Below are 18,284 nucleotides of genomic sequence, written 5' to 3' on the forward strand. Positions count from 1 at the left end.
ACCATCCGCATCATGTGTTCATAATGCCCACCACCACCACTACCACTACCACTACCGGCCATTACGGATATATAAAAGAAATTTAGAGAGAGAAAAACTTGTTAATACAAGTGGTGCGAATAAAATGATGTTCAACGGGATGTATATATAGGAACCGAAAAAAACATTTAATGCATTAAACGGGAATTCCGTGCGGATTTCCGCGGGCGTCAACGCAATGACGGACGTCCGCACGAACGCCACCGAACTGCGAATTCCTTCGCAGAATTTCGTATCCGAGGAAGGGACGCACAATGGCGGACGTCCGCCACGGAATTCCCGCACGCCGGTGGGAATTCCGCGTGGACGTCAGCCATTGTTGATGCTCTTAGGAGCCGATTTTCAAAAAGTGAATATTTTGGACCAAAATCGTATTTCGGTCATTTGTTTAGGATCAAAATAGTACTTTACTCTGTATAAAAATATATTTTCTCCCTCTGCATTTAATACACAAAACAATATCTCCTAAAATTATGTACCATCACACAAGTATGATGTCTACCTTGAGATGAGGGAGTATTTAACGGACTAAATTATTACTTGCAACAATTATGTGCACAAGTGATGGACTGCTAATGTCCACGTGCGAGCAACCGTCGTCGCATTCCAGCCTCGGTAAGCCGATATGCCTGGGGCCTTGGGACATGGACTCGGTTCTTACCACTTGACAATTGGGTTTTCTTTGGGCTTACTTCGAGCCCACTTTGATCTTTTTGGACCACGAAAATGGACCAAATTAAATATTGCCCAACAATGAAATTATTCAACTAACGAGATAGTCCATCTCTCCGAGATTCTTTTGTGCACATCAAATACATCATGCCCAATTACATCACGATCTGCACACGTCGTTAACCTTTTGTAACTCTCGGTCATTACACACCAACATGCTCACCATGTAGAGGTTTGGCCTATATATAGGATAGTTATCTCATGCAAGCATTCCATAAGTTGTGCATAAGTTCACTGTTGAAGTTATGTCGGCATCTCATTTACCCTACAAAAAAAAGGCACCTTTACCTAGCACCGAAATGCTAGGAAAACCCCGAAAGTGCTAGGAAAAATAGAGGCTTCCGAGCAGATAGGGTGCTAGTCATTTGCTCCCTCGGAATTATCTCCGAGCACCTATCCGAGCAAAACTCAAATTTTTCCGAGCACCCGAAACGTGCTTGGAAACTTGGTCAACTCCTGTATGAGATGTCCGAGCACCATAAGTGCTCGGAATTTCCTAGCACGATACCTGACAGCTCTTCCTAGCACCTGCGTGTGCTCGGAAATAATGCGATTCGAGAATCCTAGCACAACTTAAGACATTTCGGCCATGTAATATTCCGAGCACTTATATGTGCTAGGAGTTCTTTGATTTTTTCATATTTTTCATTATTTTATTATTATTATTATTATTATTATTATCATTATTATTTCAGCTTCATTTTAAATTGTTAATTCAATGAAATTAAAATGGCATTAAACTAAAAGTAGGAATAAAATATACAAATTAAAATACCCAATGGATTGTTGAGAATAAAATTGTTTCACAAAGTCATTTCAAAATGCTAGTCTATATCTATATCTAAAATTGTTTCACAAAGTCATTTCAAAATGCTCGAAAACTTGCTCGCAATTGCCAAGAGTCATTCCTAGCACGTTGACCGTGCTCGGAAAATGCATAATTTCTTTTAAATTCTGACTACTTGGCTCATGTGCTCGGAATTTTCCGAGCACATATTGGTGCTAGGAACCTTGTGCTATGGAAACATTGTTTTTTTTGTAGTGTTAGTTTGTCGAACCTTGTTTGTTTGCGATGTTGTCACAATTGAGACAAATTATTTCACCTTTGGTGATGATGTGTCAAACCGAAGAGACGGCTAAGCCTCTCTTATTTAGCTGCCCAGAGACGAAGTAGGTGTAGGAAGAGGTGAAGGTTTGACTCGGTCTAAGGAGACGACTATCTAAAACCAAGAGCGCTATCGAGTAAGAAAGGATTGAATTGTGAGAAGCATGAGACGTACATGTGAGTGTGTGTAACATGTGTGTGCGTGTGTTGTGAGTTGTATGTGTGAATGCGAATGTTTATGTGTGAAAGTATGCTTGTAGATCTTAGTTATAAACTACTTCTTTGTACGTGATTGCATGATAAAGTAAATTAGGATGTTAAGTATGCTTGCTTGTATGTGAAGACGAATTAAGTAAGTATTCGTGAAAGGAGCGATTAGGACATGCATGTTCGATTGGGTAGTTTCCGAGAAACTAATTCATGTTTTGTGAATATATGAATGGTTGAGAAGGTGTTGTGCGTATGTGATTATGAAGGAAGCAAGAAGTTGTGAACTTCGCCAATAAGCTGTTAAGGTGGGCTTTTGTGAACTAACTATTTTACGCTTTCAAAAGTATGACTATGGTGATATAAGAGTGGTTTAAATGTTATGTCATGCCAATGTGTTTTGATGATGATATATGATTATGTGAAACGAATTCAGATCTAATTATGGCCGCACAAGCCTGGTACCAGGCTTGTGCATAGATAGGATCGGGAGCCGACCTTGCTAGTCTGGCTAGTTTCGTGGGCGAAAATTTTGGCCACACTTTCGTCGCACTATGAAAAAGAGGATGTGATTGATGATTGGTGAGAATGAAGGGAGTTGACTGAAGTCTATGAAATATTTTGGTAATTCTCAATTATTTTAAAAAGCAAAACTCGAGTTCACTATGGTATGGTGTATGGGTGATACTGTTGATAAAATGTTTTGGTAATATGTCCACTGAGTATATCAAATACTCAGCCCTGCATATGTTTTCCTTATGTGCAGGTTGAGAGTGATTGTCTGGCGGATGTTGAGATGAGCTTTGATGGTTTCTGAGTGTGTCGTGTCTTCATACATGGTTTCGTTTGAGATGAGCTTTGATGGTTTCGTTTGTTTTCTAAGTCTTCTGTTTGCGGTATGAGTAGGTTGACAACGTTCTTTCCTATAAGAAATTGAATCCGCTGCATTAATTCGTTTCCCTAATTGTTCGAATGTTCTTTATAAGGTTTTAAGTTAATATAAAGTCCTTTTGAGTTGATTTATGTAGTTGTTTCCCCTTCCCCTATTTCTTTCTTGCTTCTTAACTCCCCCAAGTTAAGATTCAACTGTGGTTTACTATCTCTAGTAAAGAATCGTGACAACTTTTGTCCTTTTTTGAATGACTTTTACGTCTGCCTCTGAGTAGATTATCTTGACTTTAGTGTTAATTTTTGTTGCAATATTGGATATTTTAATATTAATTGTTGCCAATATTTGTTAGATACCAAGTCAGATTCTATGTACTAGTAATTTCCTTATTGCAATATTGGACAGTTTAACATTGCTGTCAATTTCCTTGTTGTAATGTTAAGTTTATATTTTAATCAGTATTGCTTGATTTATGAGTGATAGTATGGACGAGGACATAACAAAAATGTTTATTTTTCACGTCCAGCTATTAATTCTAGATTCAATCAAACTCTTAGAAATTTTCATTATGTATGTGTATGTGTATGTGTAAGTTCTGCGGAATTTTAGCCTGTGGAATATAAGTTCTTGCTCGGTTTTATGATTAGTTTTAGTCAACTAATTCCATCAAATAACAAATGATGTTACAAATTCTTGTTGCGTGACTTTGTGTAGAAAAAAGATCATGAAACTGTGTAGTTCTCAGTGTGTCAAGATGTGCTGATAGTTGTGACCGATTAGTGTTAGTTTTAGTTAATTTATTCCATTTGCTAGCTAATGATGATTACAATTTTATCATCATTAGCTAGCAAATGGAGTATTAGTTAGATAAACTTGAAATTTTTTTATATTACTTTGAAATAAGAGTGAAATATTTTACACTACCTTCGTCCCATGATAAGAGTTTACTTCTGTCATTTTAGTCTGTCCCACGATAAGAATTCATTTTTTTTTATTATAAGTGATAAGTAACCCTATATTACACTGACCCGTTTCACTCACATTTTATTTTATTATAATAGTGAGATTCATACTTCATTAAGAGCATCTGGAACAAGAAACGGTAAATAAAAGATGTATATCATCTATATACACATCCTCAAAAAGTGAAATATACCCTTTTAAAAAGAAACATACTCCAAAGAAAAAAAGTATATAGAAAGGTAAATGATTTTTTAAACATAAAATAATAGTACAAAATGCATTAAGAAAAATATAAAGTGTGATATCTTCTCAAATACTTCTCCCTTGGAGAATGTTTTTCATGAAAAAAAGGTAAAAATGATAGTTATAAAATTTTACATCTCCATATACTTCTTCAAAATAGGAAAAGATATAATATCTTCTCAAATACATCGCCACTTATCTCCGAATGATTTTTCATGAAAAAAAGTAAATATGGTAGTTATATAACTTTACCTCTCCATTTACCTCTTGTTCGGAGATGCTCTAATTTTTCAACCCAATTTTTAAATTTTTTTAAAAATTTGTGTTGAGTTAAACGTTGACATTTTAAACACTGTTTTGTACATTTGTTACTAGCTGGTTCAGCCATTCACCGTTCGCAAAATTCTGCGAAAGAAGAATAGCGCAATTTCAGGATTTCAAATTTATTCTCTCTTTTTCAACGAACTTCAATTCGTCGACCCTATGCCCATCAAATGGTAAATCGGAAATGGAATTGTGAACCATATTCCCCCTTTTCTATTGCTCGAATTCGACTTAATTATCGTAAACGAGTCTGCGTATTGATGTGTTTGATTCGTGCAGGATTTTGCACTGGCATCCGAATCCGGGAACGACGGTGAACACCCAAATCCTCTCAGAAGTATCTCAGTGCGCTGAGAGCATCAATGGCGTTAAAGAAGGGCGCTGGAAAACCACTCTCAGTTTCTACAAAGCCATGGCTAGAGGTATCTCGCGCATTTTGTTATAGGGTTTAAAGCCCTAATTTCGATAATTATTTCTTGTATTTAGTCGAATTTGATCTTGTTTTGGCTCGATTGCTGATTGGTTATGAAATCATCACTGATTTCTTCACTACCTTAAACCCTAATTCTTAAAAATTACTTAAAAACTTTACTTTCTTGTGGTGATGCTGAAGAACAATCTATTGTGAATGAATTTCCTCGTGATTTTGTGGGGATCTCACTTGCGGAGCAGCCCGGCAAATATTTCTTAGTAATTAGAGGTCAGCGTCTTGTTGTGGAGGCAGAGTCGAGTATTCAGATGATAATGGAGAAACTGCAGTCGTATAAAACCCGAGTTGCCCTTAATTTCGAGGTAAAACTGATTTTGTAGAAATATCTGGTCGATAAATTTGTCTTTTTATTGAGCTGAAGCTTCAAAAATGGGAAGAACTGAAAGTAAAATTCATGTTTCCTTTCATATAAGTTGTTCAGCGAAGGTTAAAATTAGTGCAGGGAAACCAGTATCAACTCGGTGACTTTCAGTTGCGAGTGGGGAAGGTGGTCCCGATGAACTCGGAGAATTTGAGGGGCATAGTTATGGAGGTAACTGGCTTTCGTATTGAATCTTTTTAGCTATCGCTAAATCTATTTGTTTACATGATCTAGGTTGTATGATTATAGAACACTGGGATTCTGGTACTGTGCATTATTTGTTTGCATTGTTGAATTAATAGATTATAATGGATTAATAATGTGGTGTCTAGGCAGTGGTACCTTGCAAATACTTCTCCCATAGCTGATTAAAGAGAGTAGATAACAAAAATAAAACAAACGAAGCAAGATGTTAGAGTGTGTTATCATCTAGGAGCTTTGCCCTGATTACAAATATTTGAATGAACACGAGAGAAGGTGATAGATGTTATTGTGCATTCTTGAAGGTGACTTGACTTTGATAATGATATACTCCGTATATTAGGCAAAGTTTCAGCCTCGGTCTATAGAAGGATGCTATAAAGTTAGTTTAAAACCATTATAGCTAAAAGTTTTAATTCCTTGTTTACTTTGAAGGTGTGGAGTTTGGCTATCCCAAGGCCCATGATAACTACTATCATTTGAGCTAATGTTGTTTCTATTGAAAATGTGGGATTAGAGAAATCCTAGTAATGAGAATAAAGTTGTCAATCTTTTAACTTATTAATCATGAAAAACAATCACCTCATAGTGGAATAATTAATAATGATATATTAGAGCAACTGGTGCCAATATTCTTTGATTGATCTATGCATGATTGCACGAGTCTCTATTTCTGGTATGTTGATGGCTGACATGGAGCATACATGCTTCTTGTTTCTACTTCAAAAATTTTTGAGGAATCGAATGGAGGGAAAAGATAATAGTAATGATAACATCTATCTCCCCTATTTAACTAGCCATTATCATGAGGAATGCTTGATTTTGTTGATTATGAAGCATAGTTTGAGGATGTGGTGATTTGTGTTGCAGATGGAGTATGTACCGATTTCATCGTGGGAGAAATCACGCGAAGTCATGGCTGATTTCTTTGAACTTTGGCAGGAAGCTCTTTCAAAAAGATCGTTACCTGGTCATTTTGTACACAACGAACCAAACTTTGCAGATTACGGCCTCTCTGATCAATATGGAATGCAGCATACAGCAATTCAGTATGCCAATATCACTGCTCAAATTGTAGCAACTTCTCAGTTACAGCCCCCCAGAAACTAGATTTCCAAAACATTCACCATTTTCCATGTTAACCTTTGACTCATTTTTCATGAAGCTAGTCTTGATTGAGAAGAGGAACTCAGTTTTTAATCTTGGTAGAATATTGTTACCAGCCACTATTGAACAATAATATTGACTGTTCATCCAAATCCGAAATTATAAGTAATCTGATATTCCTTTTTTACTAATAATTTTTCATGCTTAAGATATAAATGTTCATGAATTAATTGGAGTCAGTAATTGAATTAATTAAGAAAATTATTCAAAGATTTATTTATAAATTATATTATCTCATTCTATTGGCGTCAATACAAGACATTCATAACTAAGAAAATAAAATAGTGGTAACTGAGGCCCATATAGGCCGTAATAGGGCCCATTTAGGGTCTCTAACCACATATTTATCTGTTTTTAGAATAATTTCTAAATTTTGGGTTTCAGATTATTAGCGTCTATTTTAATTTTTACTCCACAGTGGGCCAACGCTCTTCTCATTCATTTTCATTCAGATCTATATATTTTCACTTGGATATTCTCTCACCGTTTCCGACGAATTCAGATTCTGATCCCCTAATTTAGCGGTTTGGTATTCTAAAACCTTTATGATTTTATTCGATGTGGATCGAACTTTTGTTTCTTGATGTCAATTTTTTTAGTTTTTTTTATCTGAATTGATTCGCAGGTTGCGTTTATAGCCGCGGCGTGATCTCTGGCGATCTCTGCACAGTTGCATCTCCTCTATTATGAATCCTAGAAGGTTTTGATTCCACAACTTTGAATTTATTTATGTGTGCTGCTATTTTAATGATTCTCGAATTTATGAAGCTATGACTACACAAGGAAGTTTAATTCCTTTTTCTGGAATCAGTTTGTGATCATACGTTCATGACTAGCAATCGGAGTGGAAATTGATCTGAATTCTCAAGTATTAACGTTTTATGTTATTTACAGGATCGATTAGATTAGATGTGTAGTTGTTTCTTTGTGTTGGCATTTGATAGATTGGGGATATGCAAAATTGCATAATATTATATTTTATGATAGTTTCTTGGCATTCTTGCTAGGGCACTGAACCTGTCATCTTAATTATGTGGTTAAGATTTTTTACTTTATCATTTCTTAGTGCTCTTCATGGAGCTCAAGATCTGATTCTTTGTTGTCATTCATTGAAGCTCCCATTTCCAATGTCAGAATTGCAGAACATGAATCAAAAAGCAAAAGTTCGAGTTTTCATTGGATTTCCGTGTGCTCTGTTCACCTTAACGAAGTCAGAATACAGTTTGAGTCGAATTCTAGAAACTAATTATGGCTTTGTAAAAACCTTTGTAGAGATATTTAAGGAAATTTTATCAATAAATTAAATGTGTTTATGTAATCATACTCACTGATTTGATGCATGTAAAATTACAAAATGATATTAAATAAATTCATAATGAATTTATCTTTGTTTAAAGTAATTCTAGTACTAAATAATAAGAAAATAATTCGATATCATCAAATATAAATTATTTATATGTTTTACTAGTTTATTTACCGTGCATCTTACATGTGGAAAGTAGTATTTTTAGATTGTGGATCTTACCACAATGTAATACGTAGTTAATAAAAGCCGATTATTTAATGAAACTATTATATGAATAATGGTTTAACTATCTTAGTATTGACAGTATATGTAAAAAGGAGAAACTTATTATACTGAAGCAACTTTTACATCTTGAACCTTTCTGTAAATTAACTTTCCTATGCTTTTGAAAAACATCGGGTTCAGGGATCGGAATGCTAGAGCTGCTCTTTTTGATGGTATTGAAGAAGGAGGTATTAGGGCATCATCATCTTACTCCTCTCATGAGATCGATGAGCAAGAGAATGATCGAGCCATGGAAGGGTTACAAGATCGAGTTATCATGCTGAAAAGGGTAAGTTTATACTTACAGAACACATTGTTTCTTCAGTTGACCCATTTTATTAATAACACAATTGTTGTCATTAGTATCTTTCATTTCTATTGTTGATCTTGCTGAAGCACATTTGAGAATGGAAGGGACTCATGACTTTCAGATGAAGTTATTAAATGGAAGGGTCTTGTGACTGCTGGATGGAGTTATTAATGCTTTTCCTTGTGTGCTTGAATTAGTATTATATATTGTTTTAAGTATGTTATTATCTTAAGGGGGTGTTCGGTTTGCAAGATTGTATCCGGGATCAAATTTGTAGTGTGTTTGGTTCATGAAATTCAATCCCACAACTCAATCCTAGATCGATAATCATGGGATAATTAGTCATAGCTAACCCCCTATGACTAAAATAATATCACAACTCAATCCTATATTGTATCTTGGTATTATTTTATCATGGAAACCGAACACCGCCTAAGAGCTATCTTGTCTTTGAATTAGGTTCTGTCTAATTCTTCAGGAGATTTCATAACAATAAACAACATTTCCTTTACTCAGTAATTGTTTATGTAGTCTTGTTATTTGAAGATGGAGACAAAATATGGATTTTGTCATTTGATGCAAGTGATGATTGTATTTTGATGAAAAAATGAGTAAAACTATCAGGTACAAATATTTGAGAAAAGACATAATAGTAATATAGTTGAGTTTTTGTTGAGATGTGGGTTTCTGGCTTACTGATGATGGTTTGAATGAACAGTTGTCTGGTGATATACACGAGGAGGTTGATTCGCATAACCGAATGCTGGACAGAATGGTCTGTGTATAGTTAATTTGATATTCTTCAACAGCACAGTTGTAGTAGTATTACTTATGGTTCCTTATTTTCTGATTTTAGGGAAATGAGATGGATGCCTCAAGGGGAGTTTTATCTGGAACCATGGATAAATTTAAGATGGTACTATTTCATAATCTTGATGTCTCTATCATTTCCCTGTGTTTCTGAGTTCCAATTACAAGTGTTTGTACTTTGCATCAGGTGTTCGAGACAAAATCGAGTAGAAGGATGTTTACGCTTGTGGCATCTTTTGTGGCTGTTTTTCTCATTGTATACTATCTTACCAGATAAGTAGTCGAGTCATGTAATTTTGGACAAAGCCTATGAAAAACTGTTGTGAACATTACCTTGATTGACAATGAAGTGATACTAAAAATTTAAGCCTATTTTGGTCTCTTAAGATCAAGTATGAAAAAAATCCAATTGACAATTCAAAAAATTCAATCCAATGGCTGAGACAAGTTCTGGAATTTATATGGATGGTATAACAATTTGGAACAGAGAATGACTTGGATTATGGAACAAAATATATGGAATGAATATTGACACAAGAAAATGTCGAAGTTGGATTAATGCGTAAATAAACTATTCGGAAACGAATATGATGATTCCGAAATAAGGAAATCAAGAGTAAATTCTCAAGAACAACTGTTAATCTTAACAATAAATCTACCTAATAATCATCCATGATTGGCCTATATAAAGGCTATAAACTCAAAAACAAATCCTAAGAGTATCTCCAACTAATTAATCAATAAACTACGTGATAATCATCCATGATTAACCTATATAAAGGCTATAAATTCAAAAACAAATCCTATTTATTTTCTCTCTTATTTTACTATTTCTCCACTTTAACTATTTATTATGATTTTTATAAAACAAATGCGTAAAATGACTGAGACTCCTTCCTCCTGTCCCCAATAAATATCTTATAAGTATTTTCTTATTTGGATGATTTCCAATAAGTGTTCCATTTCATTTTTACTATAATTAATTTTTTATAGTGAATCCTGCGTTCGGCTAACTCAATCTCTTTGACATTTTATGGAGTATAAAACTATCACTCATATTTTACTAATTTTTTATATACACTTTTACTAATAAATTCAAACAATTTTTTAAAACTTATACCAATCAAATACGAGACATTTAATGGAGAATGGAGGGAGTATAACTTTTGGTCCTAGAGGCTTGTTTTTGCGGAAGATAATCGTTGTTTTTTTTTTAATTTTCTAAAATGCTAGGATAGATGTCGTTTTTAAAAGAGTTATCCACGTTGTTAACAATGGAGTTTTTCCACTATAAAATCACCATTAAATCACAAAAAAGTTTCTCCGTGCTGTTCATAAATTCACCCAAAACTCGAATTTATCCCTAACCGGAAATTGATCGACTATCAACAACTAATTAACACAATTATAATACATCAAATACTCCAATCATAAAATCATTCTTCCATTTATTTAGATGAACACCACAAAACAATAACCATTGTTTAGCACAAAATTCAACTGGAAGAGAAAGCTTAAATTAAAGGCTAGCCGGAACAGAAGCCGGCACCGCATAATCGAGCACCACAACGCCGTCGAGAAACTCTCTCGCCTTATCCTTTTGCTCATTCACCAGATCCGATTGTTCGCCCAACGATTCAAGGTCCTTCACCACCGCAATCGACGCAATCGAGAAGCCCTTGCTCCTCCCCGGCGAGAAATTCTCTCCAACCGTCAGCTGCTCAATCGAATCGAATTTCCCCTTCATCCCTCTCACAATCCCCAAAATCTCACCCTTCCCGACCTCCTCCTCCTTCAGTTTCATCACCGTCAGCCGCAGCGACGACCCTGGAGGGATCGCCACCGGCCCGGAGAAGTCGTAGGCCACCCAATCGACGGCCATTACGTCGTCGACGACTGGCAAGACGTAATTGGCGACGACGCTGACGTGGACGGGGTCATCGGTGTAGGACGCCAGATCCGATTTGGATCTGTAGCGAGAGTGGAGGAGGTGAGTGAAGGTGAGGGCGGTGGATCGGCAGCGGGCGACGGGGCCGGCGGAGATGTGGAGGACGGAATCGAGGGTTGCGAGGCCGTTGAGGTTGCGGACCATGTCGCCGATGGCGGAAGGGTCGGCAGAGGACTTCGCTTTCAATAGGACCACGTGCTCGATGATCTGGCTGGGGGCGGAGGAAGACATTCTGACGGAGGAAGGAAAGCGGCGGAGAGGGTGCGGTGAGCGGAGTGCGAAGGAGAGGGCGTTGGTGCGAAGTGCGGCTTTCACACACAGCATTTTTGGAGTGGAAACGAGTGGCTACCGCACGATTAGGACCAATTTTTTATTTTAAATTATAGTATTTTGTTTTATAAAAATTGATTATTGCTTTCAGTTTTCCTTGTTATTCATGATTCCTAAAAGGTTCCTCAAAATTGAATTGATAGAATTTGTAATGTAAAAAATTCACGAAAAAGAATGTGAGTTTCTTCTTCTTATATTTATTTCTAAAACCTAATAAAAACTCCTAAAATAAATAGGAGCAAGAACAATAAGAACTATGGATGTACTCCCTCCGTCCCGGACTACTAGCACATTTCCTTTTCGGCACTGAGATTAAGGAATGAGTGTATAGCAAAGTCAACAATTGCGGCTGTAGGTGATAATTTTTACTAAAAATGGAAAGAGTGCAAATAACTTGGGACGCCCGGAAAGGAAATAAGTGCAAGTAGTCCGGGACGGAGGGAGTATTTGGTTCGTATGAAAAAGCTAGTTAGTGGCTAACTAGTGTTTACTAGTGTTTGGTTTGTTGTTTAGTATATCTTCAAGGCCCGATGAAAAGACAAAGGCCCGAGCTCGGGAGGCTTAAATTAAGGGCATATGGATCAACTCCATTTCTAACATTTGGAAGAAGTGACTATTCCAAGAATTGAGCCATAATTGACCACATATATAATTCTGTTCTCCCTTGTTTAGTACTCCCTCCGTCCCAGATTAAGAGTCACTTTTTGCCATAAAAGTCCGTCCGAGTTTAAGAGTAACATTTACAATTTTCCATATTTGGTCATACAATTTTACCACATGCTTCATCAAAATTACATAAAAATGTCATTATCTACATTAAAATAAACCAAAATAAAAATCAAACATTTAATTAAATCCAAAAAGTCAAAGGGACCCACCTTCAAGCAATCATTTATTACACACACTACCCATCTCACTTCATTTATTATACACTCCGCTATCTCACTTCATTTATTACACACTCCAACTCTTTCTTAAAACCCGAGCCATAACAATAAGTGACTCTTAATCCAGGACGGAGGGAGTATATTAGAATTGGTCCAAGAATTGATCCAAATATTTATATAAAATAAAGACTTTGACTTAATACAATTATGGAATGACAAAATTACCCCTCCACTCCCAAAAATGCCAACAAACCAAACAATTTGAGTTATCTAAAATTTGGGGCGGGAATGTTGAAACAATTTGCACCGATTTGACGTATATTTGAAGATAAATTGGCAACTAACCTCATTCAATTGCATTACTATTCCATCTCCCAGCTCTCAATTCAGGTATGGGTCTTACTACAGATAGCAATGTTATATGGATTCCGAATATTTGATGTTCTTGTTTTGTAGTTGTCGTGATCAATGTCCGGACCGTTCCGCAGTCATGGCTCTGGTATTACCGGCAGCACTGCACAAGGTTAGCACTATCATGTTCGTGGACATTTTTTCAATAGGCGCTCACTAACTCTTCAATTTTCGAAACCTCTAACAGGGAGCACTGAAGGGGGGGAAACAGCAGTACCGTAAGGAGGATCGTACTCGGCGTTTGTGGACAGCCATCTTTGATGGAGTTGACTGCACGAGGCTGGAAATCGGACAATGGTTTACAAACCGGTTATCTCCAAAAGGATCGAAGACGATCTGCGCAAGGAATTCCCCGAAACGGACCTGAAGGGTACGCCCCATGTTATCTCCAAGATCTCTGCTTGGAAGAATAACTTCAATAGTCTCTGAATGATGCTTTCAAGGACTGAAGTTGGCTTCAATTCAGACGGAAACCATAAGATAGACTGCAACGACGAGCAGTGATTGTTGCAGTAAGTGTTGCTTGATGACTCAGTGCCTTTGTTGTATATTGTATTGGTTTTTTACATGTTTACTGATTGTTGTATACAATATTCATATTTTAATAAAAGGCTTTGTATATTGTATGGTTGTGATCATTTTGTGTTTACATCGTCTTGGTGATTATGCTTCTTGTGGTGGAGTGTTTGATTACTTCGTGTATTGTAGTCTGGCCTTTTGTTTTTCGTTAAGTTTACCAATTGTGAATTAATGTTGTAGGCTGATAAGAATGCAAAATTTATGCGTCACAAACCATGGCTTTTGTGTGATGAATGGAATGTCATATTCGGCAAGTACCGTGCTTCTGGATCTGTTATTGAAGACATTGCCAAAGGCGCAGCTGCAATCCGACATGAGAATGTGGCACGTTACGAGTCTCACAATGTTGATCCATCAAACGACTACGTTGTCAACCTGGATGATTTGTTTGACACACCTTGTGATCCACCAACGATGATGTCAACTCCGCCCAGTCAACAGACTGAAAGCACGGGGCAGAGTGTGTAGTGTGAGACCTCACCCCCAAAAGAATGGAACAAAACGCAAACCACCACAGTCCACTGATGCAGCTTTACTCGAGTTTCTTGGTCAGATGCACTCTGAAACCAACAAACGGCTTAATGTCATAGCGTCGAGAATTGGATATGAGTTTGATTTGGGGCAGGCTATACATCACAAACTTGGTAGCGTGGCAAGTCTCACGGTTGAGCAGAGGTATGAATTGAGTGATATACTTGCGGATAGGGTGCAACGTCTTGAAGTCTTCCTAGGAATGGCTGAGGATGTGAAACCGGGCTACGTGCATAGGCTTGTAGTTATAACACTATTGCAATATTAACATGTTCGCCATGAACTCTAACCATTTACATTAAATTTAAATTTATTTTAGCATAAATGTCACACCAACTATAATTTTAATCCAACTATTTATACTGAACTCAAATTTAAAAGAATATTCTTCATATTATGCCTTTTTATTCACAAAATATGAAAAAGTTTTTAGTCTATAGTTAGGTTTAATGTAAACCTAAAAATAGATATTTTTTACTCAAAAACCAAAAATAAAATTGATTTTGGTTTTAATGTACCATTGGAGATGTTCTAAGTTTATTGCGAACCTGGGTTGTAAAATTCGAGTTCTAGAAGTAAGTTGATCATGTATTAGAAGTTTAGATTTTCATATTCATAATTAAAATTGGAACTAATTAAATGGAAAGATGAATTATAGTTTATACAACTAATAATAAAATGATTAGATTACTTATAGGTTATAGTACTTTAATTATAGCATGGCATTTGGGTTGAGTTGTTTGAAATATTGTAAATAGTCTGGTCATATTTGCAATTTGAGCTCAAAGTCGGGTTATTTTTGCAATATGTAGAAGGTCTAATTGTTTTGAAACTGTCCACCAATAAAATATAATCAACCAGGAACTCAATTGTAAATAATTTTGAGTTATTTTGTGTATTTGGATGATGGGATCCAAATTTAATGGTAGTACTATTTTGATTTTGTTTTTGAAATATAAATTGTCACATCTATAGTTAACTGATCATATGCATGTTTTGCGGAAGTAACTATCCTCACGTGGATTCTTGGATGTTGTGGGATGCGTCTTAAGAATTGAAATTTGAAAATATGATTTTATTTCAACTTTTTTTTTATTGAATTTTATTTCAACTTTTCATGAGTTGTCCATTTAAGTTTTCGTATTAAAAGAGACATAATTAGTTAAGTTGGGTTCGTAAAAAATAAGTGTTTTTGTAAAATGTTACGTTCTTTCATACTTAGGGACAAGTTTATGTGCATTGTGCAGTCATTTACAAGAATATATTATCATTAGTTCTTTACATTTTTTTATATCAAAAATCTAATTTTCGGTAGATATTCGGCTACCCCTTCTAGTTGCTAACCTGATTAAACGAATTCATAAGTAGAAATTCCAAGTCATTAAATATTTTTGTACATATTAAACGAGTTATTTTGAAGTTTTTAATTTGTGTTGAAATTCTGATTTCTTCATCATTTCCCATCCAAACTCCAAACATTCTAATTCTATAATGAGTAAAGAGTCTAAGAGCATGCGCAGCGGTGGCGTCCGTCGCTACCGCCATCCGCGCCGCTGGCACGGACGCCATCCGCCGCCGCTGCGCTCGCGCCGCTGGCACGGCGCTGCTTGATGTATCGAGCAAGTCCGTGCCAGCGGACGCACACGTGGCGCGCTCCCATTCGTCAACGGCATAGCCGTTGTGTTTAAACATTTTTTATTTTTATTTTTTTAAATCGGTATTTAATTATAAATAATGCTAAAAAAAAATATTTTCCAAATCCCAAAAATATGGCCGTTTTTCCCATTTTTTCTGAATTTTTTTTATTTTTTTTATTTTTATTTTTTTCCCAAAATCATCTATAAATACACATATTCATCACTCATTTATCACATCAATTCACCTCTCATTCATCTCTCATTCATAATTCTTATACAAACTATCAACACATTCAACATTCACTCAAAACATCAAATGGATTTCACTCATCTCATGGCGGAAGCGGAGCGCGAAGAACAAGAATACTACGAACAACATCGTGCCGCTTACGAAGCATATGTCGCGGCGAATACCCCCGCTCATCCTCCTCAACGCACTAGATCAAATCGCCGCTACATCCATCGTGACCGGGAGGGAGCCCACGAAAGGCTCGTTGCCGACTACTTTGCCGACCATCCGCGGTTTCCGGCAGATTACTTCAGGCGCCGTTTTCGCATGTCAAAGCGCTTGTTCATGCGAATTGTCAACACATCGAGACAAGACACACAATGCGCGATACTCGAATCCACAATCAACTACAAGAAGACCTAATCAACCACATGTGGGCGAAATTCGGCAACGAGTAGTGGTTTTTTTAATTTTTAGGATTTTAATTATGTAATTTTTAATTTTTAGGAGTTTAATTATGTAATTTTTCATTTTTAGGATTTTAATTTTGTAATGTTTAATTTTATTTGTCATTTGTAATATTTATTGTGGTTTTTAAATGAATTTTAATATTATGGAAATGTTATTGTTTAATTGAATTTTAAATTAATTGTGCTCGTCCTTGCGGAAGAGCACAGTTGTGGGTGTTGTGCTCTTGCCAGAGAGCAGGCATGAATAGTACCGCCCGGGCCCACAACCGTGCCGCTGGCAAGAGCACGGTTGTGGATGCTCTAATGTCAGGGATGGAGGATAGGGGGTCCATGCATTTTCTTGTAACTTTCCATTTAAATTTTGGCAAAAAATTATGCGAAACACGTCCACATCCATAAGTCTTTGGATTTTAATTGTTTATTTCGGTAAGTCCTTCTACAAATTTTTCATCTTAGTTGGTCCTTATACTTCTAGATTTTATATCAATAAATCATTTTTAATAGATTTTATTCAATCCTTTAACTTAATTGTTAAATGTATTCCACTTTGTAAGCATTGTGGCTACATCACAGCAACGCAGCTGCATGGGATCAGATAGGAGCTACATCACGTGTTTAATATCTCACAAGATTTGAATTTCAGTTAGGCTACGGCTAGTAGCCGTTGAGTGTTGGTTTGGCAGTTTTAACCTCATGGAGTGAATTCTTGATCACTTTTTTTGGTTTCTTGTTTTGTAGTTACTTGTATAAATACTAGTAGTAGCTAGATGAAGAAGTAGTCAGTTTGTATAACCACTTTTGAGATACACATCAATAAGATTTCATTTACTTCTTCGCTCATCATCTTCTTCACTACGTTTTGCATCTATCACTTCCGTTCTCGGTGATCATCGTTTTATATCAATTGGCGCCGTATGTGGGAACACCTTGAGGAGAGTTCTTCACCGAAAAGAACAAGAGTGATAATGGCTGCAAGATTTTTTTTTTTTTTTTTTTTTAAATTAACTTCATATATTTATATCATATATATGAAGGAGGAAATTACAAATCAACCCCTATAATAAGGAGGAAATACAAATTGCGCCTCCCAGGGTTCGAACTCAAGACCTCCAGGATGGACGCGGTATCCAGCGCCCTTTACCGCTAGGCCAAGGGGCTTGGATGATAATGGCTGCAAGATTGGAGGTGGAAAGGTTCTCGGGAAAGAACGATTACGGTTTGTGGAAATTAAAGATGAAGGCGGTTCTGGTGCAGCAGGGTTTGGGAGCTGTTCTTGCGGCTGCAGACTCTGATGACAAGGGGAAGAGTCCTGCACCGGATGAGAAAACTCGAGTCAAGATGGAGGAGATGCAGTCAAAGGCTCATAGCGCAGTAATCTTGTATCTAGGGGACAAGGTTCTGCGTGAAATCCAATCGGAGACAACCGCATCAGGTATTCTCCAGAAACTTGATGATCTATACTTGGCTAAGTCGTTTGCCAACCGTCTTTACTTGAAGAGAAGGCTATATTCGTATAGCTTCTCGGAGGAAAAGTCTATAGTGGAGCAGCTAGAAGACTTCAACAAAACTGTGGATGACTTGGAGGCTGTCGATATGAAGATATCTGATGAGGACAAGGCAATCTTGATTTTGAATGCCTTGCCCGGTTCCTACGATCAGCTTCGGGATGCAATTCTTTATGGTAGGGATAAGCAAATAACCTACAATGAGGTCCAATCGGCTCTCATGGCGAAGGAGTTGCACAAAAGTGGTACGAAGGTGTCTGACTCTCAGCCAGAATCTCTCAACATAAGGAAATTCAGTAAGCAAAAGTTCAAGAAAAGTGCTGATGATAATAAGAGCAAGAATCCT

At 36.5% G+C, this 18,284-nt stretch overlaps 3 protein-coding genes and 1 long non-coding RNA gene across 6 annotated transcripts; 3 read left to right on the forward strand and 1 right to left on the reverse strand.

The window, feature by feature from the left end:
- The first annotated feature begins 4,554 nt into the window (after positions 1-4,554).
- LOC121746528 (mediator of RNA polymerase II transcription subunit 20a-like) lies at positions 4,555-6,759 on the forward strand. Its single transcript, XM_042140408.1, has 5 exons — positions 4,555-4,675; positions 4,782-4,924; positions 5,116-5,294; positions 5,435-5,524; positions 6,425-6,759. The coding sequence occupies exons 1-5, from the start codon at positions 4,662-4,664 to the stop codon at positions 6,662-6,664; spliced, it is 666 nt and encodes a 221-aa protein (XP_041996342.1). The 5' UTR covers positions 4,555-4,661; the 3' UTR covers positions 6,665-6,759.
- A 243-nt stretch (positions 6,760-7,002) lies between these two features.
- On the forward strand, positions 7,003-9,783 carry LOC121746529 (bet1-like SNARE 1-1). 2 transcript variants are annotated; one of them, XM_042140410.1, is made up of 6 exons: positions 7,003-7,250; positions 7,347-7,421; positions 8,433-8,580; positions 9,320-9,376; positions 9,458-9,517; positions 9,599-9,783. In XM_042140410.1, the coding sequence occupies exons 2-6, from the start codon at positions 7,408-7,410 to the stop codon at positions 9,686-9,688; spliced, it is 369 nt and encodes a 122-aa protein (XP_041996344.1). In that variant the 5' UTR covers positions 7,003-7,250; positions 7,347-7,407; the 3' UTR covers positions 9,689-9,783. The 2 variants fall into 2 exon arrangements, with proteins under 2 accessions (XP_041996344.1, XP_041996343.1); XM_042140409.1 differs by having other exon boundaries at positions 7,003-7,245.
- A 1,048-nt stretch (positions 9,784-10,831) lies between these two features.
- On the reverse strand, positions 10,832-11,732 carry LOC121749766 (stress-response A/B barrel domain-containing protein UP3-like). Its single transcript, XM_042144396.1, has one exon. It carries the CDS (start codon positions 11,681-11,683, stop codon positions 10,931-10,933), a length of 753 nt encoding a protein of 250 aa, XP_042000330.1. The 5' UTR covers positions 11,684-11,732; the 3' UTR covers positions 10,832-10,930.
- Positions 11,733-12,919: 1,187 nt separating this feature from the next.
- On the forward strand, positions 12,920-14,369 carry LOC121749767. 2 transcript variants are annotated; one of them, XR_006039660.1, is made up of 4 exons: positions 12,920-12,966; positions 13,033-13,099; positions 13,175-13,499; positions 13,747-14,369. It is a non-coding gene; the product is annotated as an uncharacterized LOC121749767 (long non-coding RNA). The 2 variants fall into 2 exon arrangements; XR_006039659.1 differs by lacking the exon at positions 13,747-14,369 and having other exon boundaries at positions 13,175-13,592.
- Positions 14,370-18,284: the final 3,915 nt, after the last annotated feature.

This window comes from Salvia splendens, chromosome 9 (genome assembly GCF_004379255.2).
Source record: "Salvia splendens isolate huo1 chromosome 9, SspV2, whole genome shotgun sequence".
In the NCBI taxonomy this organism is placed as follows: Eukaryota; Viridiplantae; Streptophyta; class Magnoliopsida; order Lamiales; family Lamiaceae; genus Salvia; species Salvia splendens.